Raw genomic sequence first — 18,588 nt, 5'->3', positions numbered from 1 at the left:
CGTGGAGTTCTTAGAGCATAGTTTCTCAACACTATCTGCTCCAGAATCTTTGTTAGCCAAAGGAGGCCATGGCTGTGTAAGACAGAACTACTTTTGAGGAGTTTTAACCAGTTTTACCATCTCTGCTCCTGTTGAGTATCTAATCCTAGCAGGTGGACATGTGGCGGTTGGACAATGGTTTTGGAGTCAGAAAGACCTTGATTAAAATATTGGCTTTTTTGCAAGCCATGTGACGCTGGGCACATTAGCTGATCTAAACCTTTGTGGGGTAACTGAGTAACTGGAGTAAACACAGTGCCTACGACGTAATAAGCACTCAATAAATGGTGGTGGTTGTACTGCTTTGCAACTTTAATAAAATCATCAATTTGCCCTTTTTTTAAAATACAACAGTAAGTGACACTGAGGACTCCTGGCCCTTAACAAAGCACTTTACATGCATTAGCACTCTGAATCATAAAACTCTGTGAGGGAGGCCCCATTATCATCCTCCTTTTACAGAGGAGAAAAAAAATGTGGAGTGGTTAAGTCATGTGCCCACAGTGTGTCCAGGACAAGAATCCATGTGTGTGATTCCAGAGCCCGTGCTCTTAACCACACTACCACACTGTATTCCAGAAAGAGCGTACTAGAATCTTCTTGATTTGGGGGTTGAAAAAAAGAATTGTAAGGTTGAGATGATTTACTGGTTCAGAAAGGAGTAGAGCTGTTGGGTGGGAAACTAGGTGGGAAGACAGAGAGTAGTTGGGTCTTATGGGGGTCAAAACTGGAGGCTCCCCCAGCCCGCATAGCAGGCATCTATCCAACGAGCACTCAGAGTGAACACCAGCTGCTTGCCCTGAGTTTTTTGGGGTGGAGGGGACCTTTCTCTAAGTTAAATGATTTACAGAGTTACTGCCTCAATCCACAGTTCTGAAAGTATGATTTCTTTAGGGTTTAACTATACCCATTTCTAGTCTTGTTACAACTTTTTTATTGCGATAGAAAACATTTACTGGAAATATGTTACTGCTATTACCAGGTCATAAAATAAAAAGAAAAATAGTTTATGTATTGCCATCATTTCCAATCATCAATCAGAAAGTGCCAAGAGGAGGAAAGGAAAGGGCGTACAGCCGAGATTTCCTTCTTTGTGTAGGAGAAAATGCAGGAGCATCATAATTCTTTAGAACAAATTTCTTCTTGAACACCCAGCCTCACAGATGGGCTCCCGGGAGGGGTAGGGAGGCACACCTTTTGGCATCCCCCCTCCTCTCTGCAGCCCTGCCCGAATCCCTGTCAGAATCGAGGGCTCTTTCATTGCAACTTCCTTGGGGCCTTGCTTCTCCGGGTGTATGGAGCATGCTGGATTAGAAGCATTTCTGCCTATTTGTCATTGTTTACCCCCCCCCCCCCCCACCACTCCTGCAAATCTTTGAAGATGAGGGTGAAGGGGCTTTTTAATAAAACCAACTCTATTCCCAAGAGCTCCAGCACAGCAACAGGCTCTCTGGTGGTGCTCAATAATCTTTGTTCAATAGAATGACTTCAACAAGGTGGCGTTTAAAATTGAACAACCTTGACTCTTGACCCAACAAAGGAATCTATCCTGAGGAGCATTACTCCAAGTACACAATGATATATGTCCAAAGATGTTCACTGCAGCACTGTTGCAAAATCAAAAATTGCACACAGCCTAAATATTCTCCAGCAGGAAATGATTAAATAAATTACAGTATATCTGTACACTGGGATGTTATGTACCTGAGGAAAAAAATAAACTAAGTTAATAAGACACGGGAAGATTTCCATGATACATTATTAAATTAAAAAAGATAGAGAATGTACAGAGTATGCACCATATTAATAAAATAAAACTCTAGCTATTATGTAAGTGCATTTATATGTGTGTGTGAAGCGTTGTTGTTGAAAATACACACCCACACACAATCTGCAAAGATATCAGCCAGATTGTTCTCACAGTTACTCAGTTAACCAGAATCACCTTTGTGTGTAGGATGGGGTGGTAGCAAAGACAAAGGCTTTTGCTTTTTTACTTTATGGATTTCTATCTTGTTTGGATTTTTGACATGCATTGGTATCACTTCTGTCATTAAAAATCCAATTAAAAAAATGAGGTTAAATAATTTTAGAGGTGATTCCAGCTAGAATCGCTATGGACTCTGGCCTCTGGAGCCTCCTCTCATCATCTCTGGCTCCTCACAGATTATGGGGGCTCAGGGGCTACTGGAGAGACATGTAAGCAGCTGGGGGGCCAGGAACTAAAATGGCACAGAGCGTTTTCACGGGTTCCCATGGTCCAGAGTCAGGCCACAGGGGGGACCACAGAGCTATCTAGAGCTGCCCAAAGGAGCTGGGCAGGAAAGGTGAAAATCACTGGAATACCTGAGGCCAGGCTGTTCACAAAGAGAGGCCATGACTGCAGACCAAGTGTCAGACTGCCCATGTGCTTCTCTTATCACCACAGTCTAGACAACTATGCCTGCCCTGTCTGCCTCCTGGATTCTAGATGGGCTGTGGAAAGGAACAGGCGACTCCCTACTGTCTCCGTCTGGCCTATTCAGCCTCCTTCTGGGATTGTCCTGATGCCTCCACTCAGGCTTTGAGACAAGAGATGGTGTGATAGGGGTCTATCCCTGCACCTTGGGAGGACAGGAAGGTGTGGACTTGATCCCTGCCCTAAACTCAGTAGTTTGAGTGTGCGTGTGTTCTAGGGAGTGCCCTGCAGCACCCGCTGACCTCATTATCAGCCAGACTGCTTGGGTTCGAATTCCCAGTCCCACCACTTACTAGCTATGTGACCCTGGGCAAGTTACTTAAACTGTCTATGCCTTGCTTTCCCACCTGTAAAAGAGGAATAATAACAGTATCTCCCTCTTAGAGTTGTTCCAAGGACTCCATAGATCACAAGTCTGGGTTTCTGCTTCTGCTTTCCAGACTTCACTGGGCGGGGAGTGGGGTATGATTCTTCAGCAGAGGCTGGAACCTCTAAAGGTCTGCCACACTGATGGCAGATGTGATCTCCTCTCAACTCCCACCTAATTACACAATAATCCAGAAATATCCCCCAAACCATGCAGTTTCAACCCCTGTGCTCTGCTCATCATAGTCCCTCTGTCTGAAGTCATCTTCCTGCTTCTTCATGTCTCTGGTGCTCGCTCCCTCCTACTCAACAAGTCCAAACTGCCTAAGTGCCACTGCCTCTGGACTGCTCTGTGCGACTCAGCTAAACAGATCTCTGGCTGGACCTGGCTCCTGTGCTAACTGTATGCAAACTGAGGTTGGAGTGCACATTTCAGTATCTCTGCATTCCTGGGACAGTCACAGCAAAAGGTGGATTTCAGTGTATATTTCGGTGACTAAGTGGGAACACAGCTTGCTTGGCTACCACCTTGACTACCTACCTCCTCCTCCAAAGCAGACTGGGAGGTCCACCTCCAACTGACTCCATGTGTCCCCACTGCTTCGATAATCACAAGACAGCTCCATGTCTGGGTTGGGGTTCGTTGGGTTTCCTGGGGATGGACGGGGCTGGCGTGGATCGGTGCTGTTTTGGGCACTGGCTGGAGAATGGAAGACCACCACTGTCAGGGGCCAATCCTGCCTCCCCATCAGCTCAGTTCCCTCAGCAGGCCTCTCTTCTCTCCCCACAGCAACCTGTCCCACTGAGCTTCCTGCCAGTGATCTCTGAACTACAACACACAGGCCTGGGAATCCACTCAACGTCAGAACAAGAAGAGGTAAGGCATGGACAAGCCAAAACTTGGAGAAGGCTGGAAGCCACTGGACAGGAGCCTCTTCCACACCACCCCAGGCAGAGAGAGTGCTGAAGGGGCAGAGGAATGCTCACAGTCCCTATCCTGTTCCTATCCAGCTGGCATGAATGCACTTCCCTTTGGAGAAAGGAGGCCTGATACTACTTTTAAAAGAGAAACATTTTTTTCCCTTCCTTTAAATCCAGATATCACTTGTTAGAGAGGATGGAAACCTTTAACACTGTCCCTTAGCATCCAATTTTTCAATCTAATCTGTTTCTCTTAACTTGAGTCACTGTGACATTACCAAATTTTACGTACAGTTATCTGCTACTCTGTAAAGAAATACAGATGGTTTTTGTGGAAATAAACAGTCATTTATTTTAAACAATTGTAAAATAGTTTATGGAAACCAGTGGGGTAATGCATTCAAATAAATGCCAAAACTGGTTGATGGGGAGCCAGGGTGCTAAATCACACTGCTGAGGAATTCAGCTGTGGGGAGCAGATAGTAAATCCAGAGTGACAGAATTTCCCGTGATGGCAAAGGTTTCTGACATCCAGTCCAGTACTCAAAAACCACAGCAGTTCAAACCCATTTTCCTTAACACAGCCTTGACAGCCAGCAAAATTAGTGAATTTAGTCACAAACACCTAAGGACAAAAACAACAGAAACAACCAGAAGGAGACTTTGTCTGTAGCCTTTTCTGAGCTATATAAAAGTGGTGACTCCAGCCTAAGTCAATGGAGAGAGGGCTTAGGGCCAACTGTTTTCAATCATCAGACTTTGTTACGATCCAGTGGAATCTGAAGACTTCTATTCAAATCTGCTTATGGCAGAGACTGGCTTGGGTAAACCATGTCCTCTCTGAACCTCAGTCTCCTCCCCTGAAAATGGAGATAATAATTGTATATACTAGACAGGGTACTGAACAGATTCCAGGTACCAGGAATGACAACATTTTATAAACAGCTGGGGGCCAGTGACCCTGGTGGAAGGGGTTCTAACCCTGGGCGGGACAAAAGGCTGCAGGGCCTCTTAGGGACATCCACCAACTCTCCAAGGAAGTACTGCTGACAATAAGTGACTTAGGCCTGTCTTTGCAGGAATGAAGAGAACTCCAAGCACCTATTTGATTCTAATTGTACAGGATAATCAACTACAAACTCATGAAACTTCTCTACTCAAACCAGCTCTTTTTCCTTGTAACTGAGTTTCCAATGATGACACCACAAGTCTCCAATGGATTATCTCAGTTGTTCATCAAACATTTACTGAACCTACCGTGTGCCAAGTCCCGGGCTATGCACTACAGATGTTGAGATCATGAAGGTTGATTCTGGCCTCTAAGGATTCAGAGTCGTGAATGAGGAGGCACTCGCAAGTCTGGAATACTTCTTACACAGCCTTCCTCCTTGTTGACGTGAAGTCAACTCCCAAGTTCCACAGACTCTACCCACTTAACACATCTCCTCCGCACTGCTTATCGTCCAGCCCTCAGTAATGGTTTCTCAACTCATCTCCTGGCCTCTAGCTATCCATTCTTCCTCCAACTGTCAGAGGGGGATCTCTGGAGTCCAACTCTTAAGGCTATCACTTTTATGCTTAAAATCCTTTCACAACTTCCTTACCCTACTCTCCAGACCTTCTATTCATCCTAATTTCTTGCCCATCTATGTCCTCTATGAGCCAGCAGAACTGGTCTCCTTCCTGTTCAGTGCATAGTATCATGGCTCCCTTCATCCACACCGCCTGCTGGCAGTCTGTCAAACCACATCCCTTTTATGGTCATTCCCTAAGTCTTATCTGGCCTCCACAACTCTTTGCATATGCTTTTCTCTGACTGACTCCTATAACAACATCAGGGCCTGACAAGACTCCCACAATGGCCTGCTTTCTTTTCCCACAATAGGGAAAATTGCATCACCTAACATTCCTCTCGCTGCAGGCTCGGCTCTAAGGCAAGAGGATTTCTGCACTTTTAGGCCAACCCAAACAAGATTTCCTTTCTTGAAATCTGATCTTGACCTTAACGTCTCATTCAGGTAACTGCCCTTGCCCCCAGCCCAGTCCTGCCCAGAACCCTGCCCTGGGTCTAGTACCCTGCTAGGTCCTCAGTGTGCCTCTCAGGAAACTGGGCCTGTTCTTGATGTCGCCTACTGCCTGGATCTCTTTGTATACAAGCCACACATTTAATTTATCTGAATTCACCTGTACTTGTTTGGTAAAAAACGAGGAAAAACAGAGAGTGAGGAATGACCAAGAGAACAATTTAAATAGTTTGGAGAATCCCACTTACCATGTCTTCCTGGTGATTCAATAAAACACAAGAAGGTGAATGGGAGGTGGGAGCCTTAGTCATCGTTGCAACTACAGAGCTTGGTAAACGTCTGATGAATGACTTACTGAATTAATTGGGTGGATGCTGGTGTCTGTTGCGTAGCTCCTCTTATAGTGTGAGCATCTTTCTGTGCCAAGTTTGATTTTAGCATTTAAAGATATGTATTTTTAGTTTTCATTGGTTCTCATGCTAGAAAAACAAAAGCTCGCTGCATTGGAGTTAATGAGAAAACCTACAGTGTGCTGGCCTCTCACAGGCATTTTTAAAGGGATTTTTTTTTCCAGAGGTAATCTTGACAATAGGAGTTTTGCTCACCTGTTGCCTTTGTGACCTGACCCTGCACAGGACACGGCTCTTTGTGATGCCGAGCATCATCTGTTTCCCTGGTCCTTGCTGCCACGACCTGCCGACCTGCTGTTCCCGCTCATTCCTTGTGGTCCTCAGGGATCAACTGCCCATCTGCCCTGCTCCCTGCTTTGGGGGATCAGGCCCTTCAGATGTCATCTCCGCCTGCTAACTCGGCTCCCCTCTGCCTGCCCATCTTCCTTCTAACCACCACTGTCCCAGTTAGCACTGCATTTCAGGACTCAGTAAGCACTTTTCTTATTGCCAGTACCCTGTCTGGCCCCATAATAGCCATCTGGGCTCTTGCTTACTTTCCACTGGACTGGTAGGACCTTAATGGCACGGTTCAAATCCCAGCTCCACTAAGCTTTAAGACCTTGGGAAATTACCTAAGTGCTCTAAGCATTGTTTCTTTATCTCTAACTTGGGGATGATGATCATTTCTAAAGCATGAAGTTGTTATATGGGTTAAATGAGATAATAACACATGTAAAGCACTTAGTCTGGCACATGGTAAGTGCTCAATAAATGGCAACTTCTTAATACTATATCAACACAATTTTACACATTTCACCATGTTCAACTATGAATCTATCAAGCCAGTAAGAAGCTGAATTATAGATCCTGTTTTACTTTAAACCAGCTGTGACTTATAACCTAAGATGCTAAAGTATGCTTCTCCTTGTGCTAAAGGAGAAGGTAACAAAACAAAACAAAACAAAACAAAACGGTAAAAGCAATGGAAAGAAATGGCAGCAGAGGAGGTAGAGGAGTCGTGGCTGCCAGCCATCTTCCTTCCTGGGAGCTTTCCTTCTTGTTACATCTATTATCTGGGAGCGGGGCTGCCCTGCTGGCTTTCCATTTGCCTTGCTAATAACAGTAAATCCAGCAGCTTCCACTGCAGCTCCTGTCTCCTTCAGCTGACTCCGAGGCCAATCAGCATTTCCTCTCTCCTAATGTCAGATGTTCCCTGGGAAGTCCTGCTGAAGAGGAAATTTATGACAAAAGTTTCTCCAGCTTTTAACCCTTCTGCATATCCAGCCCCAGATGCAGAGTGCTCCAGAGGAATGCCAGGTCACTCTTACATGTGCATACCTATGTTCTCACTGATGCTTTGCTGCTCTGACAAGGGGCCTCAGACCCCTGGAAAAGCTCAAATGAGCAGCTGGGCAGACAGATGCACACATTCTGGGCCGTACGTAATGTGGACTAAATCTGAGCTGGGTCCCTTCGCGGCTAGGGTCTCTGTTGAATCATGACTCAAAGCAGTCACACTCATAAAAAACAAAGTGTTAGATCACAAAACGGTGAGTATGACTGGGTCTCATAACAATGAAATTGAAGGGAGGGGGCAGGACTACCATTTAGTGAATAATAAAATAGTAATAGCTAAGTGTTTGGTGTTTCACCTGGATTTCTATTTAGTTCTCACAACAATGCCATAAAGAAGATAATATTATTCTCATTTATAGATGAGGAAAATGAAGTTCAAACAGGTAAAGAAACTCATCAAAGAGCTAGAAAGAGTATAACAGGAACAAGAGCAGAGCCGGGGAGATGGTTCTTGAGCTCAGGGATTAAGCTCTCCCACAGTTACAACTACCAACCAGTAGTCCGTGATCTAGTTGTGCTTTTATTTTACTGAAGAGCAAAACAAAGCAAGCAACTCAGAGAGGGCGAATGACCGGACCAAGGTCACCTAGCTGGTAGTGGCAGGGCCAGCTTTAAGCCAACAGAGGGAGTACGGTCTTCTGATCCACAACAGCAGCCCCTGAAATAAACCCTCCAAGGGCTGCAGAAGATGAGACAGCACAGATTCAGGCTGGCCGGAGACAAGGGGGTGGCGCTCCACATCTCTCCAGCCAGGGAGAGAACAATGGGTGTCCACCGAGGTGCAGGTTCTCTGGCAAGGGCAGCAGTGGTGTGGCAGCCACCGCCAGGCCCTTACGGACCTTATGTCCTCGGCACAGAGGGGTCTCATCAGAGGGTTTTTATGTTAAATAAACTTGAGTCTTTGGAGATGGCTACATTCTAGCTCGAGAGGTTTTTCTGTGACCTCCTCTCCACCTTTCCACAGAAGTTAGATGATATACTTAACCAGATTAGTAGGTTCAGTAAACGAACTTTTGTCCCAATTTGGAAAAAAGAAAAAAAAAAAAGAATGTCAAAATGTACATGTGACAGCTGTTTGGAACTCTAATGTTATGGAAAAGCAGCTGTTTTCATTTATATTTGAGATATTAGTCATTCTTAGAATGGGACAGGAGTACTCAGCTAATAGCCTGTGCTTTAACCTACGGAAAATACAGGTCACAGAGACAAGATGTTGGCAAAATCACAATATAATGGTTATACTCATATAACATTTTGGTTTTGAAAGGTTTGGAGATGTTTGTAATGGGAAGCAACTATTTAATAACAGTGTTCTCACAGAAAACTGACATCCAACACAATAAAATGGATTGTGGCTTTTAAGAGAAAGGAAGTTACCAAATGAAGAAAGTCCATGTAAGCAAGGGAAAGAAAGAAATCTTTCTCAGCTCTAGATTTTGAAAATAAGCAGTCTTCTTTTTATAAGTTAAAAAAAAAAATTACTTTTATCAAAGGAACACGTAGAGTTGACCTTTGACCAACGCCAGGGTTAGGGGCGCTAATCCCCACACAGCCGAAAATCTACATATAACTTTTTGACTCTCCAAAAACTTTACTAATAGCCTACTGTTCACTGGAAGCCTTACCAATAACATAAACAGTCGATTAACACATATTTTGTATAGTGTATGTGTCACATACTGTATTCTTATACAATATAGCAAGCTAAAGAAGATGCTAATAATAAGGAAAATACATTTACAGTACGGTACAGTAAAAAAATCCACACAAGTGGATCCATGCACTTCAAACCCATGTTGGTCAAGGATCACCGGTACACACAGTTTTAAAAGCAAATCATACCACAGTCCTATAATGAAAAAGTTGACTCCCTGCACATCCCTGAATCCCTTCTTACAGGAGATTACCTTAAAAAGTTGTTGCTATTTCTCCTTGTATTCATCTTCCTATTTTTTATTAGCATTCTTGCTCAGCTGTTTTAAAAATGATTATAAGTATCAGACAGTATGTATTAACTTCTGCTATGGAAGATGAGGAATCGGCGCGTGCTCTATCTTTCACGCATCCACACCCTGCTTTGGAAAGTGAATTTGCTTTAATTTTCTTTTTCTGTAGTACAGTGTATGCAATAGCTTCTTCCTGTTGGGCACCCTTACTTGATTATCAATGCTTAAAATGTCTGTTTTTGCGATATTCCACTGGCTCCCCAAGGACTCATTACAGATTCATGTCATTAAGGGAACCTGGGAGGCAACACTAATTTCAACTGATGTGCATTGCGTCTCATTTCTAAGACATTTACATTTTCATTCGATGATTTAATTCTTGGAGGAAGTTTGATCTCCAATAATCAAAGTGCCATGAATCTATTCTTGACTAGAAAGTGGGTGGCCCTGGGCCTGGGCTGGCAGGGAGTGAAGCAGCTGTGGGCTGCAGATCGGCTTTCACTGCTTCTCCTTAGCTCGTTCCACAAAACATGCTGGTCACCAACTCCAGGCCAGCTACAGTGGTGGCAAACACAAAGGAACCTGTTCTCCACAAAGCACTCTCATTTCACTCAAATGAAAGCTCAATCGCCCCATCCCAAAGGAAAATGGAGGGTCCTCGTCCCTTTACTTGGTAAGGTACTCACCAACATCTGGCAAGATCAATGTATTAGGAACTCACTGTGGCAGGCCCATGGGTCCTCTGATGCAGAGCTAAGTGGCTGAGGGACAGTGTTCTCTCTAGCAGTTTCCAAAGCTGAGATACAGCCTGTACCTCTTTCTTTACACTGTTGATCTGGACACAGCAAGTCACTGACTGCTCATGAATTGACCCGGCCACTGCTGTCCTGTCCACATCTCCCTAAATCAGGGAGTGGTGTTGGTAGTCAACTAGCAGATGCATGGAAACTTGCTAAAGTGGAAAGACTGAGGTAATGCCTGATCGTGAGGGCAAGGGGGGGACTCCTTTCAGGAGGGGCACTCACAAAACTGGAGACCCAAAGAAGTCCTTTTTGTCAAAAAACGGACAGGCAAAAGCCAGAAACGAGTCTATCAAATGTATCTTGGTTGGTCTGTTTTTATTGACCATCTACCCTACTAAAAGGAGAGCTGAGAACAGGCCATCCTTGTTCGCTGCCTAAAATGGAGCAGACTCCATAAATATTTACTGGGTGCTGAGTCTGGATTTGGACACACTGTGTTTGAGAGATCTTCATGACCCTCAGGATTCTTTAGACTTAAGTCATAGTTTGTCTTAATTGTATCTTAATTCACATTGTTCTACTAAATGTAGTGTACAAAAAAATAAATAAAATAAAACAAAAAAGGAAAGCAGGCATTCGTTATGATTTGATATTTCTCTGATCCTGTGACAGCTTTGGGGAAGACTGAGGAGCTCCAATAGACCGGCTTGTATCTTCTGCAGCACCTGGGCTTTAATCACATCTCAGTGACTTTCCATTTGAAAAATTGGTTTGATGGCACAGTACAATCTATCCACTTTGCTGACGGTCCCACTGTGATCAGTAGCAGGGTAATGAGAAGTAGGTGCTGATACGTCCTCTCCCCAGACCTGCCTCATAGTGCCACTCCAATGCCGTTTCTTGATTTTAAGTCCTCTTTGTCTCTGGGTACTGTCATTGTAAGGCAGAAAAAGAAATGCCCTGATTGGCGAGCAATTTTTCTTCTTCTTTTTTTCTTAATGCACGTAAAGGTCTTATAGAAAGTACCGGTATTTGTAACATACTCAAAAAGGAAAAACTCATTGTGGAAAGGTGTCATTGCAATTGGTAAAACTGCCTTTTAAACTGCTTATGGGGGAAGACCAGCTCTCGTGTCAGGCCTCTAAAAGCAGTGAGATAGAAGCTGGGGGTGTCAGGTCTCTGGGCTGGTCTGAAAGCGGTCTTCTGTGGGGACGTAGCCCATATAAAGCGATGACTTTTCACTGCAAGTGGCTCAACTCCCTAAAGAAAGGGATCTTCTGTTTCCTCTGGGGGAGACAAAGACTCTTGACTGAGGCTGTAAGGGGCAGACACAGAACTCCAGACCTCTATGTAACTTCTAGAGTCATTCCTCAAAAATCATTCTGGTGTTTCATTATATTTCCTCTTTTAAATGTTTTCTTGGAAGAAGCAACAGGCTCTGTGAACTCTTCGGCTGTACATACAAAGGCTTTTTATAATCACCTGTAAATATGTTTGTTACAGGTAACTGTAATTTGTTCCCTTTCTCTCTAGACTCTTTGTTGTAGCAAATTAAATTTGCTGATGTAAGCTACTTGACAAATGAGCCTTGTGACCATTAGGACCCCCTACATGCCTGATCTGGGTTTTCTTGTTAGTCAAAAATCATTACAACTTGCTCTCTGGATCTAGCTTTCTACTTGTTCAAAATACAGGGTGTTTCCAGCAGACCCATATCCAAACACAATTCACAGTCTGGTTCTATCACTGGTATAAGCTTTCTGTAGACTTCATTCATTGCAAACAAAAGCCGCAGGCAAAGGCCAAGTCATATGGGTAGAAAAGGAAGTAAATCAAAACCTAAAAAGCCAGATTTTATGATGTGCCTGGTGTGGCAGTAGCAATAGGGACAAAGGCAGTTGACATCCAGTGAACACTTGCTATCAACTGTTTTCTATGCAACTAGTCAAAACAGCAGCCCTGCCAGGTAGGTATTATTACCCCGTTGACAGAAAAGATAACCGAGGTGACAAAGGTTTGATGACTTGTCTAACCTTGCACAAGGTTAGACTGGACCGAAGGGCACAGCCAGGGTGGAGACTCGGGCTGCTTTGGGTCCAAAGCCTGTACTCTTTCCACTGAATCATGCTGCCACGTCCACATGAAGAAGGTGCACTTGGTCTCTCTAGGGAGAAAAGTGAACCTGCCTCCACTGACGTGTGAACCCTGGGACCTTAGCCAGTGGGAGGAAGTACAGCCTAGCAGTTAGGAATACAAACTTTGGAGGCACCTGGGTGGCTCAATCAGTTGAGCATCTGACTTTGGCTCAGGTCTTGATCTTGATGTTCGTGAGTTTGAGCTCCGCATTGGGCTTGGGGATGTCAGCACCAAAGCTGTCAGCGCAGTCTGCTTCGGATCCTCTGTCCTTCTCACTCTGCCCGTCCCCTGCTTGTGCATTCTCTCTCAAAAAATAAATAAACATTAAAAAGAAAAAAAAAGGGAGGTGTGCCTGGGTGGCTCAGTCGGTTGAGTGTGCAACTTCGGCTCAGGTCATGATCTCGCAGTTTGTGAGTTTGAGCCCCACACTGAGCTTACCACTGTCAGTGCAGAGCCTGCTTCAGATCCTCTGTCCCCTTCTCTTTCTGCCCCTTCCCCACTCATGCTCTTTCTCTCTCAAAGATAAACAAACATTAAAAAAATAACTAAAAAATTTAAAAAAAGGAATACAAACTTTGACATCGTATCTTTGGGTTTGAATCCCAGTTCTCCAACTTACTAGCTGTGTGACCCTGGACAAGTCTTACAGATTCTCTGAGCTTTAGTTCCCTCTCTCTCTCTCTCTTTTTAAAAGTTTATTTATTTTGAGAGAGAGAAAGAGAGACAGAGAGAACACGAGCAGGGGAGGGGTAAAGAGAGAGAGGGAGAGAGAGAATCCTAAGCAGGCTCCGCACTGTCAGCACAGAGCTTGACGTGGGGCTCAATCTCACAAACTGTGAGATCATGACCTGAGCCAAGATCAAGAGTTAGACATTTAACCGAATGAGCCACCCAGGTGCCCCTAGTTTTCTCTTTTATAAAACAAAAATAACAACCAATTCAAATAGTTGTTTTAAGAATTAAATGAGATCATTTAAAAGTGTTTGGCAGACTGCCTGGCCTATTTTTAATATTCAGTAAGTGGTAACAACAATCATATCCACAATTCTATATGCTGCTGAAAACCACAGGCCCACGGAAGAAACTGTGATCTCAAAGATGTCATTTCATATATGAGGTAATGAAAGATAAAATATCCTATAGGAAGTAAAGATTAGTGCTTTCTATGCCACAAAGACATCTATCTGTAACTTCAGAAATTTAATTAATATAAGCAGAATCTAAATTATATACTTTTAATTTTTATGAGCTCTTTCCGAGTTTCTAAACTACAGAAAAATTGTATTTTTTATACAATTTAGTTTGTATTTTTAAACTACAGAAAAATTGATCCTAGATCCTACCACTGGCATTTTACTACATTTGCTTTATCACATATCTACCACCAATGCATCTTTTTTTTTTTTTTTTAATGCATTTCAAAGAGCAGACATCAGTACATTCAGTGAGCAGAACCTTAACTGGTGTCCAATATTTGTCTGAGATTCTCTTTGTACTTTTAGGTAAAATTTTCATACAATGATATGCACAGATTTTATGAGTGCCACGTGACAGTTCCAACAAATGCATACATACACCTGTCCGACACCGGCTCCTGTCAATATACAGCTTACTTTTATTCCAGAAAGTTCTTTCATCTGCATTACATTTTAAGCGGGGAAGTTGTAGTACAGAGAAAAACACTGGGCTTAAAAATCAAGGGGTACAGGTCCAAATCTCACCTGTGTCAGTCATGAGCAACCCACACAAGAATGCACACACATATACACAATACACAGCCTGTTTTCTCAACCACAAAAAATAGATAATGCCCATTTCACAAGGTCTTTGTAAGGGTTAAATACAAAAATACAGTAAGTGTTCAGTCGATGTACCAAGGGTACTTTCTCTCCTACTCCCCTCCCAGTTCCCCTGAGTCTGAGGCTGTCGTCTTCAAAAAGAGACAGTAAGGACAAAACCAAAACCCAACCAGGTAATGAGAGATGAGGGAACGAGGCGTCTCTCTGCATAGGCAGTCCTCTCCCAATTTATCCACTCTGACTTCAGCTAATTAAACATCTGTCTCAACGGTCTCCTCAGCAAATTAGTCATCCCCACTTTGTGACACTGATTGTTGGTTGCAGCCTTTTCCCCACTTGCTGCCATTCCCAGAAACTTCTAGGAGTTAACTCACCAGGCACATGGCAAGGAATGATGCAGGGTCCCCATTAACCCCCTACAGTTGCCCTTGGTGCCAGGGCTGTTCATAATGCTGCCAGACGTGTCCTTAGATGTGCCTCCCCAAAATAAACCTGTTAAGGGGTGACAACTTTTTTGTCTACATTTCTGATTTCCAGATTACGATGTATCTTTAAGTACTATATACACGTACCAGACTTAAGTAAACTATTTAACAGAAAATCTGTTTTTTCAAATAGTTCTGTGACAAAGCAGGCAACATAAGGTCCTAAATGAGGTGAACTGGAATCTAGTGAATTACCAGCTAACTTTCTCCAAACACATGAACAAAAGCTTTGCTGGTGAATGAAGGGTCAGAAGGCAAACAAAGTAAAATGGTCTGGACTGGATGTATGCCTTTTCTCTACATACTGGTGTGTGTGTGTGTGTGTGTGTGTGTGTGTGTGTGTGTGTGTGTGTGTGCGTACACCTGCTGGAGCAGGAAAGGGGGTGGTGGGCTGAAGTGTACTTTAAACTAAAGGATACTTCTTAAAAATAGTTTTGTGAAATTAGACTTCTCAATCTTTCTTCTCACTAAAACAACTGCCTTAAAAACTATCTTTTAGAAAGATAAATGGCTAATAAAAACATTTTTAAAATGCTTAACTTTACACTAAAAACCCAGAAATACAAATTCAAATGAGATATTAACTGCTAGCCATCAGTTTGGCAAAAATGAAAGATTAATAACATCAGTGTTAGTAAGGGGGTGGGGAAAGAGGTGGTCTCCTAGATTCTTAGAGTGTCAGAGAATGGGTATACATTTTTTAAAAGGCAATTTGTTTTTCTCAACATTTGAAGTAAGTGAACCTCTGACAAGTAATCCCATGTTTAACATCTACCACAAACACGCAACGAATATTCATACAAAATTGTTCACTGTACGTTTACATGTTAAACTAAAAATTTGGAAATGATCTAAATGTCCAACAACAGAAATCTAAGTTACATAAATTTAGCTAGAAAGCTAAAACTGCAGGGGTCACTCTAATAGAGTGCTTATGACGTGACAGTGAAAAACAAGTGCAAAATCATGTAACATTATATGGTATCATTTTTTAAAACTGTTATGTGGATACATTCTTCATGAGTTCATTTAACAAACATTTGTTGAGTTTCTTCTATTTGACACTCTGTTAGATGTTAGGTATATAGTGATTTAAAAAACCCAAAAACCGGAAAACAGGGTCCTGCCCACATGAAACTTAGAGCCCATATGTGTATCTGCATGTGAATTGACTAAAAACAAAAAAAAAAAAAAACAAAAAAACAAGGTTCATATCAAATAGTCAGAGGAAACCCTCACAGACTTTTTACTTCACACACTTCCTAAATGTTTGATTTTCTTCCAACAAGCATTTAATTTTATTAAAAAGAAATCTTTAAAGCCTATCTTTTACCAACACCTAGTTTTCATATGAACACCAGAACTAGAAGCGGCTCCAGGGTATTTCAATTCTCCCCAAAGCGTGCACTCAGCTCAAATGAAAGAGATCAGACTTTACTAAGGTGTCCCTCCCTCCACTTCCTGAACTGAGCTCCATTCGCTTCTCTCCATGCCTTAAGTCAGAGCTCATCAGCTGTTGGACAGAGTCCTCAAAAGCTTCTCACCAGTGTCTCTGCCTCCTGTTTTACGTCCTCTCATCGATTTTTATCAGGCAGACGGTGTGCTTTCTAAAAGAAATTCTGACTCTATCACTGTCCTTTCAATGGTTCCCCTCTGCCACAGAAAAAAGTTCAAATTCAGCAGGGTTTACAAACATGACCTACGCCCAAATGACCAGTTCAACCTCACCACGCCCCACCCTCCTAACTCCTACTCTACTGCTTTATTATACTGAGTTACATTGTGATTTCCCGAAGGCATCAAACTCTCTCACTTCATTCCTTCAGCCTGAATGCTCTTTCCCAGCCCTCTTTATCTGGCCACTATCTTTTCCGCCATCTTCAGGTCTCACCTGGAGGATCTGCTCAGGACAGTTCTCCCTGACTCTCTGAGACTGGACGAGGGCACCCATCCTGCGATGTGTGTACCCAGGCCCCTATACTTATTTCCAATTACTACCTGCATGGTATTAAAACTGCCTGTCTGTCTCCCTAACTACACAGTAAGCTCCTTGAAGGTAAGGACCCCTTCTTGGCTTCAACAATTTCCTAAGTGCCTCCATAATGTCTGCTGCATAATAAGCATAATAAATAAGGTCACAATAAATGAACGCGGCCCTTCGGGTTTCCAGTACATCAGGCCTTGCCCGATCAGATCTGGCCCCTGCCTGGCTTCTGCAGCTTATCCTCTGCCCTGTTCTTGCTCCAGTAATTTGGGATATCTATGGTTTGTTACTCTATCTCAAAACATCTCTGCCTGGAATGTCCTTCCTCTTACCCATTTAGCAAAATTCTAATTAATCTCCAAAAAAAAAGTCAAATCATTTACTCCAGAGCATCTTTTCTCAGCCCCCTGCCTCACCAAGTAGTTTTAAGTACTCCCTTATCTATGCTGCTTTAGTAGCTTATGTACTTCTGCTTGAGAATTTACCATATTTTATTGCCCCCTTTTCTGAGTCTGCTTTCTCACTGGGTTTCCACCTGATTCTAGCACAGTGCTGGCCCAGAGCAGGCAGCCATGGACGTGACTGTTTAAGTCAACAGGGTATGTCAGAGCCACACAGAGCTTGAGAACACTTGCCCCTTCCCACGGTGCCCTGCGTGCCTCTTCCCTCAACCTCTCCCACATCAAAGCACAGCTCAGAGAGTAAATAAGCACAGGGTTATGCATTCAGCTACCACAGTTCTTAATTCTAAGATGTATTTCCCCCCCACTTTTGAACATTTCTAAAATCAGGCTACGGCATAATCAATATGTACACCTAATGTAGTATTTCTTTCTTTTTTTCCCTCAAAAGCTATTATTAAATTAGTGATGCTCTAGAATTAGTCCCTAGTGGCCCAGAGAAAGGTCGTTCCTCTGACTCCAAAATGTGTGTCTCCTGCAGCACCACACAGCCTGTCAGAGGTATATGTCTTTTCTCTTTCATTCAGCTTTTGCTTTAATCTAATCCACGTTGTGACTGCCCCAGATGGAGTGAATGAATAGATTTTGTGATGGAAAAGGAACTTCTGAAAGATTAGCGACTAGCAGGAAGAGTAAACGCTGGTCAAATGTAGTTTTGGCGAATGATGTATTTCGGGTTTTTCTCATGTGGCGGTTGCAAGAGCTCATAACACCCTTCTAAAATAATTGGGTCTCTCAAGTGGTTCCCAAAGATTTTTGCCGGACATAAATTCTCTAAATTTCCAGGCTTCCTAGATAAAATAGTTGACTGCAATGCCATCTTTAACATGCTCTGCTCTATTCTCAAGAAGATCCATCAGGAGCCTCAGAGCACTCCAGACAAGGGGAGGCTCAGGTGGGAAGAAACAGCAAGATAAACAGGCAGAGAGAAGAGGGAAGGAAGAATATTTAACTTGGAGCTTCTTGCCCGGGGCATTTCTGAGTTACACATTTGAACACCTTAGCAGCCCTAATTGGCGCTATCATATTCCCACTGGGGCACTGGATACCAAGTATCAGGTCTTTATTTCTTATCCGGCCCCCATGCCTGAGTGGCATCAGCATGATTATTTATTATTTCTTGAGAAGGTGCAGTTTTCCACAGAAACTACTGTCTTTTTGACCAAGAACATTTAAACAGTCCTATTTACCTTTACTTCTTTTTTTAAAGAAAGGGCAGAGCTACAGCATAAGGAAACCACATGTCTGTATCTCTGGCTCGCAAACTACTTTCACAGAAGAAAGGTTACTGGATTTTCCACCTTTACAATTACACATGAAGTAAGATTCTTTTCAACTCTACAGCTAGAAGATTTTTTATTTTAGTCTTTGGAGAACATTTCAGGTTAGTAGAGTGCTAGAAATCCCTCTTCTAAAACATATGGGCTTCTCTTTTCCATAGGGCAGCTCAGGACAGGTGTATGTTGCTTTAAGAAAGC

General features: G+C 43.1%; 1 protein-coding gene across 7 annotated transcripts in view; it reads right to left on the bottom strand.

Annotated features, from left to right (window-relative positions):
• Window positions 1-18,588, bottom strand: part of MAPKAP1 (MAPK associated protein 1) — a 244,954-nt gene that overhangs the window by 72,006 nt on the left and 154,360 nt on the right. For 5 of the 7 annotated variants that reach the window (XM_058694114.1, XM_058694110.1, XM_058694111.1 and 2 more), the window contains one exon: window positions 3,405-3,563. The exons of the other annotated variants lie outside the window; for them this stretch is intronic. In XM_058694114.1, the coding sequence (XP_058550097.1) occupies window positions 3,405-3,563 (159 nt within the window). The remainder of the gene's footprint in view (window positions 1-3,404; window positions 3,564-18,588) is intronic. 7 annotated transcript variants of the gene reach the window in all.

The sequence above is a fragment of the Neofelis nebulosa genome, chromosome 12 (genome assembly GCF_028018385.1).
Source record: "Neofelis nebulosa isolate mNeoNeb1 chromosome 12, mNeoNeb1.pri, whole genome shotgun sequence".
Classification (NCBI taxonomy): Eukaryota; Metazoa; Chordata; class Mammalia; order Carnivora; family Felidae; genus Neofelis; species Neofelis nebulosa.
The sequence above is the reverse complement of the archived record's forward strand: the minus strand, read 5'-3'. Positions and strand labels throughout refer to the sequence as shown.